General features: G+C 42.9%; 1 protein-coding gene across 1 annotated transcript in view; it reads right to left on the bottom strand.

Moving 5' to 3' along the window:
* sema4f (sema domain, immunoglobulin domain (Ig), transmembrane domain (TM) and short cytoplasmic domain, (semaphorin) 4F) overlaps window positions 1–12,483 on the bottom strand; it is a 56,274-nt gene extending 43,791 nt beyond the window's left edge. The window contains exon 1 of the mRNA XM_069159239.1: window positions 11,651–12,483. Within this exon, the coding sequence (XP_069015340.1) occupies window positions 11,651–11,741 (91 nt within the window). The 5' untranslated portion in view covers window positions 11,742–12,483. The remainder of the gene's footprint in view (window positions 1–11,650) is intronic.
* Between the last annotated feature and the right edge of the window lie 343 nt (window positions 12,484–12,826).

A 12,826-nucleotide genomic window follows, 5' to 3' on the forward strand; every position in this document is an offset into this window, starting at 1 on the left:
AAATGATATTAGATTTTAGGGGTTGAGACCAATATCAGGAACTAAAAACAAAATAATCCAATGTTGATACATCTACCAAAATGTTGTTGTCAAACATTGGTGACAGGATATTTTACAGTGTAAGGGTAAACGTTGTTGTCCAAAATGACATGAGTGTATTTAAACGGTGACTCATTCGGAATGTAAAAATTGACAAAGTTATAAATTTAAAAATAACACAGAACAATTTTTTTCATTAACTCAAGCATATTTTTCTGTATTTTATTCTGTAAAAAAAAACAGTTTTCACATCAGACAACATAAACACCAATACTGATATATATCTATGCCAATATCGGCCCAAAAAAATCTGCAAACCGACAAATCAGTTGGGCTCCAACTCTGATTATAGAATGTAAACAATTTAAAACAATTTCTATATATCATAATTCACTGATCTACCAAGAATATGGAGCTGACCAGTGGGGCCTTACTAACTTTACAGGGATACTATTTGAATCACCAAACTATAGGAAAGATGAACACCTAGACTTCAGACTTAAAGCTGAATCAACTTCATCTGAGTGGATCATGTGAGACAAAACTTGATGGTAAGTTCTCAACAACTCTTGAAAAGGTGCCTACACTCTCTCATCTCTTCTCCTCTTTCATCATAACCATGCTGCTCCTTTCCTCCTCCTCCTCCTTGTCTTCCCTCCTTCTTCCTTCCCCCTCCTGCTTCCTTCCTTCCTCCTCCTCGTCCTCCTCCTCCTCCTCTCCCAGACTCCCTCCCTCCCTGTAATTACCACCTCAGACTCCAATTAAAAGAAACCACAATAAAGAGAGCAGAGGAGGGAGGCCGAGGGGCGGTGCGAGGAAGGAGAGGGGACGGCCAAGGGAGAGACACAGAGGGGGGGGGGGACTTAATGAGCAGTTTGTCTCCTCAAACACACACGCACGCACACACACACGCACGCACGCACACACGCCCTCCAAAACTGGTAGCCGATGCAGGTAAAGTGATTTTGAAAACCTGAGCTTTTAAAAAAGGCAAAATATAACAAAAGAAAGTGTGTTTGTGTACACATCTGTATGTGCAGGCATGTTTGTGTAAATGTCCACATACATGTGCATGTGTGTGTGAGGGGGAGTGCTGACAGTTTTTTCTTTGTGTTTCCCTCAGCCTGTTTCCTGCCATTAAGGTTCCCAATGAAGCCCTGCTGTACTTAACACACACACACATACACACACACACACACACACACACACACACACACACACACACTAACAAAAAAAAGGAACTGACAGAAGGTCAATATGTCAAAAAGAGGATGATGAAAACCAAAACAGGAGAACTGGAGATCAACAAGTCATGGAAGCAACAAGGAGAGAGAGACAAGTACGCAGTCGATATGTGCTCTCAAAACTGACCAACACACACACACACACACACACACACACACACACACACACACACACACTACATACATACATAAGAAAATACCAAAGAAACTCTGCAGCGGAAGACACTATCAATCAATAAACACAAAGTAGGCGCAGCAGGGTAGCCTTTACTGTCAAGCTGTCTTTGTGCGAGTGTGTGTGTGTGTGTGTGTGTGTGTGTGTGTGTGCACAGATGAAATGGGCCTCGTGGTTGTGTGCCAACCAAGACTGCCAAAAGACACGCACACATAAACACATGCACAAAAGGAGTGCAAGAGAAGGAGTGCAGAGAGGTGCTTTGATTTACTAGGCTGCCAAAAAGAGACCACTCATAATACACAGAGAGGAAATAGATATCTTGGCTCAACACACACGCACACACACACACAAAGGGGTCTCAGACAGCCTTATCATTTTATCCTCTTTATTCAGACGATCTGTTACTCAGCTTCTCTTTGAAGACTGTGTGTGTGTGTGTGTGTGTGTGTGTGTGTGTGTGTTAGACGGAAGTCACTGTGCTGACTTTATGAAGTGTGTTACCTTGATCATAGCAGGAATGGTAACTTGCTCTGCATGACACACCTAACACCCTGTGGTTCGAGTGTGTGTGTGTGTGTGTGTGTGTGTGTGTGTGTGTGTGTGTGTGTGTGTGTGTGTGTGTGTGTGTGTGTGTGTGTGTGTGTTCCAATCTTCATTGAACTGTAGATTAACCACTGAAGAGCACCTACTCCTACTTTCTCTGAAAACCGGTTCAGCCAAAGTGTTGACAACTGTAGACCAGTTGAACCTGATGGTTCTCATAGCTCAGCCACAAGTAATCATCTGTGTGTCTCATATACTGTGTTTACTCTGTTATTACCAGGCTAATAACATCTATAAATATCCTGCTCCATACATTATGTTTATAATTTGGCACTTCAGATGTTAAACTGACTCTTTACTGATATGACTTGCCGGAGGGACATGCGGCAAATACAGTATGGCCTGCAGCTCTCCTGTTAACTCCCATTCCTTTCAATCTCTTTGCATTTTGTACAGTTTTACAACCTGACCCCAGATCTGCAGTGTGGTAATATAATTAGACACTTATTCATTTAGGAATATGAAACATTCAAGCAAATATATGACATGATAAAGGTCTAAAACATTTTGAAGCAGTGACCCTCCTGCAGACAGGAACAGGGTCAGACTCACCTGAAGGCCTTGTTTTCATCAGCTGAAGAGTTCAGCTGGGTTCAAACTACCGCAGTCACAATCAGGTCACTTCTATTCTGAGACGAATGCCGTGGGGTCACCATGTTTGCAGGAAAGATTGATTTGCTGAAAAGCAGCAGATTAGTGAGATTTTCTTCAATTTCCTTAATGTTGTGTTCACTATCAACAATCTCCACTGACATTAGAAAGTCGTAGGAGAAAGCAGCCCACACAAGCAGCCCAACGCTGACCAATCACAGCTCGTCTTCGTGAAGGTACAAGAATTTTAATACATTACATTTGTAACTTTCTTTTATTGTAAACAATGAGAGTTTGTAAGAAAGTCTAACAGCAGCAGTGTGACTGAATGTGTCAATATATTTCAGTATATTTACATCATTCACAGACTAGTCAGTTCATTTGAGTAGAAATTAATTTAGCAAATTCTAAAATTTTGAGTTAAACGTAAAGTACAAATATTTTCTTCACCCTTATGACAAAATGTTTACTGTTCTCGGTCCTTTCGATACTGATTACGTTGGTTAATATTCTGCAGGACGTTGTCCCAGTCCAACCCGGAAATATATCCATCAGTCCAAAACAGGAAACCGGGTCAGTGTGTCGTGAGAAGTAAAGTGACCTACAGATTATGTGCGGTGAGATAACATGATGCTTTCTCTGAAGGACAAAATGTCTCGTTTTTTTTTTGTTTTGTTTTTTAAATGAGAGTTTCAAAAAATGGAAGTACATTCCTGACTTGTTGCTATTCCAGACTCTGTATGTTCATGGTTGTCTAAATATGCAGGTTTAGTTTTATTCTTTAATGGCATTTCTATGGCTCATGTCACAGTTTTAGCAAGATCCCTTACAAAACATTTCCAACTGGCATTAACATGCAGTCTGTGGCTTACATGGAGTAGGATGTGAGGAAAAGATTTCCTAAAAGAAATTCACATTGCTTTCCCATGGACTCTAACCCAGGTTTTGTGAATGAAAGTCCTGGGTTTAATCCATCCAATCACCTCCGACCTACTCTGACTTTATCACTCTTTGTACTTTGTCACATGACCTCCTTCTTCGACCCTGTTCTTACCTACATGTACTTTTTCACGCCTAGGGGAGGCAAAATGTGACACTGACACGGTATCCTCCAGTGAACTGATGAGTGCATGAATCACTGGTATCGCTGGTGACATGTTTTTATTCGGATTGCTCGTAAGCAGAAGTATCAGTGCTGTGAAGAAGCCGTAAAACTGAAATTTATATGACATTTTCTCTGTGCTCAAACTCAGCAGTTTGCACATAGTGGCTTCTACCAGCTTCCAACTGTCACTACCCAGTACAAAAATGCCAACAGGCACAAATCTGAATAAAAGCTGACTGCTCACTGCAGCGCTGATGTGGGGGGAGTTCAGTATGTCCACCTTTTAACCAACTTCTGACACAAACACAGGGACAACAACCGACTGTTCATGTGGCGTTCAGATTAGATTTTGGCTTCACAACTGACATGTGGGAATCAAAGGCCGAAAAACAAGTGTGGTGCGATGAGGTGTTGGTTTGTGTGTGTGTCTAAGAGGAAAGGAAGTGTAGTATTCTGCTCACGAGAGGAAGCAGAGAGCTGCGACTGTGTGTGTGTGTGTGTGTGTGTGTGTGTGTGTGTGTGTGTGTGTGTGTGTTTCCTTCCTCCCCCTCCCACACTCCCCCCCTTTGCCTTACTGCTGACACAGGTCCTGCACAAAGAACACACTGAAACATAAACATGAAACACAATCACATTAGAATCTCAACTCAATTGATTACAAATTAAATGCAAATTATTGAATGGGATATGAATGGAATAGTTTAACATTTTCAGGTAATTTAACAGAAATGCACAGAAAAAGAATTTGTGTAAAGAGAGGTAACCAGATGGAGCGTGCCTTCACATTCAAACCTTTCCATTAATGGAGGCACTCAATGACCTGAATACACACACACACACCCCCCCGAAACACTGAAAAGGCCAACATACAGACACACGGACAGATCGACAGCTCGATCAATTGATGACTTTTGTTGATTCCCGACGTCCAATTTGTCTGCGTAAACATCCACCAACTCTCTGAGGATCATCTCACTGTGACTGCAGCTGAATGTGTGTGTGTGTGTGTGTGTGTGTGTGTGTGTGTGTGTGTGTGTGTGTTCACAAAGACGCCAACAGGTTAAGTGGATGCAGTGTCTAACTATGAGCAAGGTGACCCTGCGTGACCTCTGACCTCGTCTCGCCAGGTCCATCACGTCCTGTCTGGTGGGTTTGGTCCTGAATGAGACAGATCAATTACCCTCTTTCTGAATTTTGTTTCATCAATATCTATTAGTTTCTGCCTCTTTTCTCAAAGCTTATCAGACCTGTTCTAAATGTTTTCATTATCCGTTAATTTCACCCTCTTCTCTCCTGTTTTTCATCCTTTTCACCTCTTTTTCTTAAAGTCATTACATTCCAATCAAATCATGTGTTCAACGATCATTAACTAGTCACTGCGTTGTCTGTGCTCCTTCTCGCTCTCTTCTACTTCACCTTGAGTTGGTGACCAATACGATCAATACTGATTTATACGACTGATGATGGTCGTCGACAGCAGTCAGCAATATTGAGGATCACGGCCACTCCGACATGAAACCGAATGCTTCTGGGATCTTCCAGGTTTAATTGAAAATGTAAAAGAGGCTTTAGTTTAACTTGAAATTTAAAGGAACAAGACTAAGTAAAAAATATTAATAGTAAGTCATATGATAGCCTACTGTGTCTAAATGCTGAAAACTGTTCTCCATGTGTCATATTTGGTTTCAGCTTGCTTTCTGTCAGATGTGATTTTCATGCAACAGAGGGCTAAAGAGGCAGGAGATGAGGAGGGAAAAGCGGCTGTGAATCCCAATGAGTTGATGATATATTCTCGAGCTGCTCGCTGCCATCACTTCTTCTAAAACCCTCTGAAGGTAATACACACTAATGTACTCTCCGCTAAACCCTTTAAGTCTTTTACTCACGAGCACTTAAAAAAAAAAAAAAAAAAAAAAAAAAAAAATCTCACGTCATGCCACGGTGCATTTCACAGCATTTTTAATGAACGAGGGAGTGAGAACAAGGCAGGAAGGAGGAATGAATGAGATATGAAGGAGAATTCTACTGACCCTCCTACTATATCCGCCTATCATGTTAGTGAATTTCATTTTAAATTGTTCACAGTGGTCAAACTAGGTGGGGATAGTCATAACAGAACAAGAGACACAGAGTTAGGGCAGAATAAAGAATCCCAATCCTCCTGGAAATCCAACAAAGTGAATCTGCTTGTGCCGACTTTGTGAGAATGCGTGTGTGAAAGAGAGAAAGACACAGAGTGTGTGTGGCCTTTGACGTCTGACTTGCTGTGACCTTTACTCTGACAGAGTCCAGCCACAGGAGTGCCTGTGTGGGCTGACCATTGACAAACATGGTGAGGGTGTGCATGAACAACTATGTGTGCGTGCATGCGGCCGACTAATGTAATTCTGAGAGTCAGAGCCCGTGTCTGGCTTTCATAGAGAGAGCATTATGAGTCGAAGCGTATGAGAAGATAATGAACTTTGCTGACGAACGTAAGAAGGAGTGAGAGAGTATTTCCTGTAGGTGGTTGATGAATTTATTTCCTCCTCTCTTCCTCTCCTTCATGTTTCACTCGTTGGTTTCCAGGCTGAATATTTGATAGTTTGTCAAACTTAAAACAACTTTTTCACACATTTCATGTAACCCTGCAGGTGAGTAAGTGATACTGTACAGTATAGCACTGGTTTCTTGAATATAAACCTGCTGACACCTGCTTATCGCCTTCTTTTTGTTGGGAGCTTTAGCTTAGTTTGAGGTCTAGCTTTTGCATTAGCGTAGTGTCTTTTAGGGTAGATTATAAGGGAGGATTTGGAAGACAACATAAACAGCATAAGAGAATAAAAACAGGGACAAAGAGAAAAGAGGAGAGAAAAACAGATGCCGTGAGAAAGAATGAGGCAGCGACAGAAGCGACAGACGCAAGGTTTTGTGTCAGAAAAGCGCTTGAGGTATTTCTGATGAAACCAAAGAGAGAGAGATACAGGAGGAGGGAAGGCAGGATTTAAAATGCAGCAGCTCTCAGTTATGCACTCCAGCTATGGCCAGGCCGAGGGCTCATCAGACAACGCTGAAAGAAGTGCTAAAAGCATTTCTGATGCCTCTCTCCATTCCCAGAACACTCAACTCATTCCAACCAGGCCCGATCAGCTACACTTCGAGGAAGGAGGGGATGCGAAAGAACAACGGAGAAACACACAATGGGAAGAAGGGATGAGAAAGAGGAAGCTGTTCTCTTGTCTTTGCATAACCATGTCAAGGTCCCCAGTGGGGGACAACAATGCAGCCTCAACCCAAACACATAATCTACTGTAGTCCACGTGGATTCTCACAGGCAAAGCCCGCTTCAGACAGTTTAGTGTTCCACTCTTCCGGGTCTAATCCCGAGACGTTTCTCTGACATGGAAACACTGCAAAGACTACAATTCTGAACGCCTGGAGCCTGACCATCCCTCCAAACAAGACACGTCACAGTGATTTCCCTGATAACAGCAGAGTTTCCTCTACCGTTGCACCAATGGAACCCTCTGTGATCGAAACTAAATATTTGATTTATGGTATTTATCTAATTTGTGTTCTTTTCAGCTCAGTGATTCTCTGCTGTGTTTGGCTCTAGTTTCTCTCCTCTGCTCTCTGTGTGTATTCTGAAGGGCGGGGCTCAGTTCCCACTACACACACCCGGAGCGGAGCAGAGGAGTGACAGGTGAAGTGAAGATAACATTATTCAAACAAACAACTACACTCGTTGCGTTACTGTAAGTGCAACAAAAAGTCAACAAGATTAACTTACTGGCTGGACCACAACAGCAGGGCCAGCCCTAGAACCGCAAATGTTCGTCAATGGTCAGCCCGATTCCACGACTTCCAGGATCCATTTCAAATGAAAAGCCCCTCTGTCAAGTTAAACACCCTGTAGTGTTGAATACACGGTCCAGCCACATCCTACGTTTGGACCAAGTCTTGTTAATGGGCAGGCGTTTAGACCAAACGTTTGAAATTCAGGATGAAATATCTGTGTTTAAAACCCACCCTGATTTTGTTGAAAGTGGCGAGGATGCTAACGTTGGATGCTATGCTATATTGCACATTGAAATACCACAGCACAGCAGACCATTCTAAACCAGACCAATTCAAACCCCCACCCATCACCCAACAGGCCAGCCACCTCACACCTATAAACCCACAGCGCCTTTCAAAGCGTTCAACCTGGTGGAAACAATGAACAAAGTCCATATGTCACATCACACGTTGTCTGAATACAGAGACCACAACACGTATCAAAGGTATGATGGAATCAATGAGTTTCTGCTGCCTATCTGTGTAAAATTCAAAAGACAAGACCGATCATTTCTGAATACAAACAGTTTTTAACCACTCCATTAACAGGAGTTGTTCAGAAAGTCATTTGTTAACTTAATTAATTATGAGACAAGACGCTGCAGGCTTAACATCTCAGCTACATGTCTTCTTTTCCAAATATGACTCTTTTGACTTTCAAACCCTCGGAAATAATGATAATATACAAACAGATTTGAACAAAAACTAAATGAAAATACAATCCAGTGTAATGGAACGCAATTCTTCTGCAACACATCAAGACAAAGTTTGAGATCAGCCATACAGGAGCAGCTGGAGGAGGAGGAAATTCAGCTGAACTGTTGAGTCAGTTTAAGCTTGAATGCCACAAAAGGTTGGCAGCAGTTGTACTTTTTACACATGAAACAATGAGCACGAGTTGGATGTTCTTTGTTACACCACTACTGTGGTCTGAAGCAACAGTTTTACCTTGAAACTTTCATGTGAAATTCACAGGAAGGGCAGAGCAGACAAGTTTGAATTACTCCCTACAAATATACACACACACACACACAACAGAAGTGAACTGATGGTACTCACTCTATTTTCCACACACAGGTTAACACCAGCCAAGTGTAAATGTTGACACTAAAACAAAAAAACTTCAATAGAGTAATAAATCTTCGATCTAGCAAAGCTACGGGAGTGAGAACTGTTTGAATAGAGATTCTGTTCAGCTCCTATTGACTACAAACAAAGAAAAAGTACAGTTTTGGTGAGCCAAGCAGGCGGTGCAGGAGGTGGACACTGGGTGGCCTGGAGATCAACATACTGTTTATATACCTGCAGAACTTCTGACTAACCAAGATAAAAGAACGAGACACAGGTCTTCTCTCCCTCACTGTGATGGACTTTGATCCATGCAGTCGCAGCGCGGCTGGTAGACAGACCCTCCTGTGTGTGCCAACACCCTCATGACTTTCATGTGAGGTGCATTAAAACTGCTGCTCTGACTATGACCGGATCACAACACAGAAACACAGTGTAAAGTTTGGTGGAGTTTTGTGCGGGCCGTACTTTGGAGTTAAATCACTGGATCAGTTTTTGATTCGTATATTGTCACTTTATGAATGTGAGTATTTAATGAATATGTTTGAGTTTTAATGGTAAATTATTAGTAAAAGCCCAATTAAGGTCATCTGCAGCGGCTTGTTAGCGGCTCCTTTAAATCAACACTCTCACGGTAACTTCATTATGCAGCCAAGCAGTTTTATGACTTCACTCCAAACATTTAACCAGAGACCTGGTGCAGTTCCACATCAGTTTAATTAGCCACACAAGCACTTAATATGAATACAACAAAAACAGATGTGTCATAACTGCAATGAAGCAGACAAAAACTGTGGAGTATATGTTCGACAAGAAAACATCCAAAGCCACATTTGCATGCACTGCAGTCTTGAGCAAGTGGAACATTTGACCCTATGATGAATGAAAAGTCGTGATGTCACCAAAGTTATCGGGACTCATCCTCTGCAGACCATCAGTCTGCATCGACTGTCTTTTATCAGAACAGCATCAGAGTTCAGTATGTTACTGCACATGCAAACTAGGTTTAACACACACATCGCCTGACAGGTTGCTCATAACAACAACATTTCTTACACAAGAGGCTTTCTTCAGTCATCATAACACACATGCACACACATTCACGCAGAGAGACACACACCCTGATGAGGGTGGAAACTACTTTCACTCCCCGAGAGAAAAGTTTTTGTGATGTTTAGATAGATGCAGTAAGAGTCGTGCATGTTTGGATTTTGTAAGGAGCCTGTGATTTGACAGACAAACAGTGGTGCTGCATGAAATATAACTGATGTATTTCTTGGTCTACTATTGTTTTGATTGTGAAAATTACAAATACTGCTCCGTGGGGAAACACATCCGAATGTTTCCCACTGTGTCCCTCTTGCTTTCGTAGCTGTTTGTTGGCACTCGCTCCCACTGTATTTGTTGTGGGACCGGCTGTGCCACAGGCCACAGTTGCGTAATAACACAGAGACAGGGAGCTAACTCACAGACACCGCATCTATTCAGCAAATGAGCCTGAATACACGTACAGCCAGTGTCCAGTGGAAGACTTCCGATGTAGGTCGATCACACATTGGAAGGACAAAGGGTTAAAGCACAATCAGCTCGGCTGCAGAGTGCAGCGAGGGCAAAGCCCATTAATACAGTCAGGTGACTGGAGGACAGGCTAATACTCAATGGACAGAGTGACGCAACCTCTAAATCTTTTCCTCCTCAATGCATCTGGGTGTAAACAGCATCACGTGATAGAGAGAGACAGAACGGACTGAGAGCAAATAATCAAGCATAAAATATTAGGAAGGGGAATGAAAGGAAAAACAACAGGGTCAAATGTGGACAAAGCACAGATAGAGTTATCACCAGCAAATAAAGAGAAATCATTCAACAGGGACAAAGACATATCAACATACACGGACTGTAATCCAATCTCCAAAGGGTCACAAAATATCTCCGTGTGACTTATTTTGTCGTGATGGATGTCTGCTCTCATTTTATGTTTTACATTTCAGCTGTCAGTCGCTTTTCAGAAAACAGGAAGGCTGGTAAGTCTGTGCTGCTGACCCTGCCGGTCACAGCACAAAGAAGGAGCTTGTTAGAGGGTCCAGCTTGTCTTCTGTTCACTCGGACCTCTAGCCATACAAAATCTGTGTCTGGTTCTTTTTCACCCATTAGCTCTCACTCAACACATTACCCAGCACACAGACATAATGGTGTTGGATGTGGTGGTAAACATGATGAACAAAGTCACTGTCCAAGGAATTTTTGACTGGCTTGTGAGGATAATTTCAGAGATCCAACCAGAGCTCACCACTCTGCATCCCATCTGCTGAAATGACTCCGAGCAAGATGCTGAATCACTACCAGCTTACACAGCCGCTGAGCCTGACCTTTGCCTTCTCTAGAGGAGGGGAAAATGAAAAGACAAATTCCCTACACGCATCAATCCATTCGGCGGAAAGCGCATTTGACTGAACGGTCCCTTTAAATTTCAAAGCTGCTACGTGTCTGGATCGACCAGCACAGCCCGGCGTTTCTGCCCAGTCTGCGTGCACTTGTTGTTGGCGTGGAGCAGAAAAAAAAAAAGTCTGGCACCTGCTTGCTTCGCCAGCATCACCATTTATCAAGCAACAATAAAAGGCAGAAGGCAGCCCGTTGGCACCGCGCTCACAGCGCGTAAAACCAGCAGCGCGGAGCAGAGGTTAACAAATGGAAGTAAAACGGGGTTTCGTGCGCAACATTGCCAAAGCATCAGCCATCATTCTGGCACTAGTCCTTATACTCTGATTAAATGACATGAAGCAGCATGCAAACTATACTAAAGTTGCAGATCCAGCCTCGTGCGATTGTTTTTGATATTTATAATCAGTGAGGATGCGGAACCCCTTTTTACTTGCAGAGATTAAGCACACTAACAAATCCATAATCCCGTCTAAAAGTGCCCCTCAAATAAAAGAATTCCCTTTTCATAAAGATCGCTTCACCTCTTACTTCCCTGACTTTTGCACCTTGCCCGGTTGTACTCACCTCCCAGTCCGCTCAGAGTCGCTGCCCAGGAGCCACCGGAGAGCAGACAGCACACCGGGAGAATTATCAACATCGCACCGCCGAGAGTCATCCCGATTCAGCCCGGGTCCAGTACCAGGGAGCTGGAGGTCCTTCCGATCTGATTTCAACACCAAAGTCCCGTGCTCTTGGTTTCAGCTGCGATGCATCCTCTTCCTGATGCAGGCTGCACGGGTCTGACCGAGTTAAAAAAAAAAATTAAAAAAAAAAAAGGATAAGGGCTCGGTGCAGTTCTGTGATGAATAAGTTGAGGTGGTTATTTCTAATTGAAATAAATACGTCCTGATCCTGTTATTCTGCTACAGGTTACTGTTTTCACGGAGCTGCGGTTTGCACAAAGCGCACAGAAGTGTGTGCATCCGCTCAGCGCAAATGATAAGGTTTTATTATCCACTAAGGAGAAGCGACATGCTGAGAAGCAGTGGCTAAATGGCTGTAGTTGTATTTGTGGTGTATTCCAGCCACAAACTGAGTGTCAAAGTAATCCAAAGTGCCGTACTCTCGTGCAGGAATAATGTCCGGTGTCCGGGTTAATAATAAGCCGAACCCTCGCTCTTCTCAGAGCACTAGTGTCGCCGAGCTTGTCCCGCTGCAACAAACAAAACCTCCGCTCGTTTCACTTTCAAATTAACTGCAAACATTCAAGCAGGGAAAAAAAAAAAAAATTCGTTTTGGTCCGTAAGTGAAATAAAAAATTTAAAAAAAACACAAATCCCGAGCGCACGCTGTGTCGCTGGAGCTCGCGCGCAGGAACGGGATCACAGTGCTATGGAGGATTGTGACCGGCTCGAGGATGTGCTCCTTTAAAACACGAGCGCTGACTGGAAGCACGGCGTCTCGCGCCCCGCCCTCCGGAAAAGGCAGCGCTGGGGGACAACAGGTAAAATGATGATGTCACGGCAGACAGGTGTGCGTGCGGATCTATTTTTTTTTTTTTTTTAATTATTTTTTTTCAGAAACTCCGAGGCTGCTTAATATCGAATTTCTTGCACAATTATTTTTTCTTTTTTTTCTTTCTTTTTTTTCAGAATGAATGATTCATTTCATGTGTGGGAATAACTGGTAAAGGGGTCAGGAAGTAATTACAGGTTTCACTAGATTATTATCCAATTGTGGAACTGTCTGCTCTGTCATACA

The sequence above is a fragment of the Embiotoca jacksoni genome, unplaced genomic scaffold (genome assembly GCF_022577435.1).
Source record: "Embiotoca jacksoni isolate LCO1_2020_lvr unplaced genomic scaffold, fEmbJac1.0.p SCAF_24, whole genome shotgun sequence".
Lineage (NCBI taxonomy): Eukaryota > Metazoa > Chordata > Actinopteri > Embiotocidae > Embiotoca > Embiotoca jacksoni.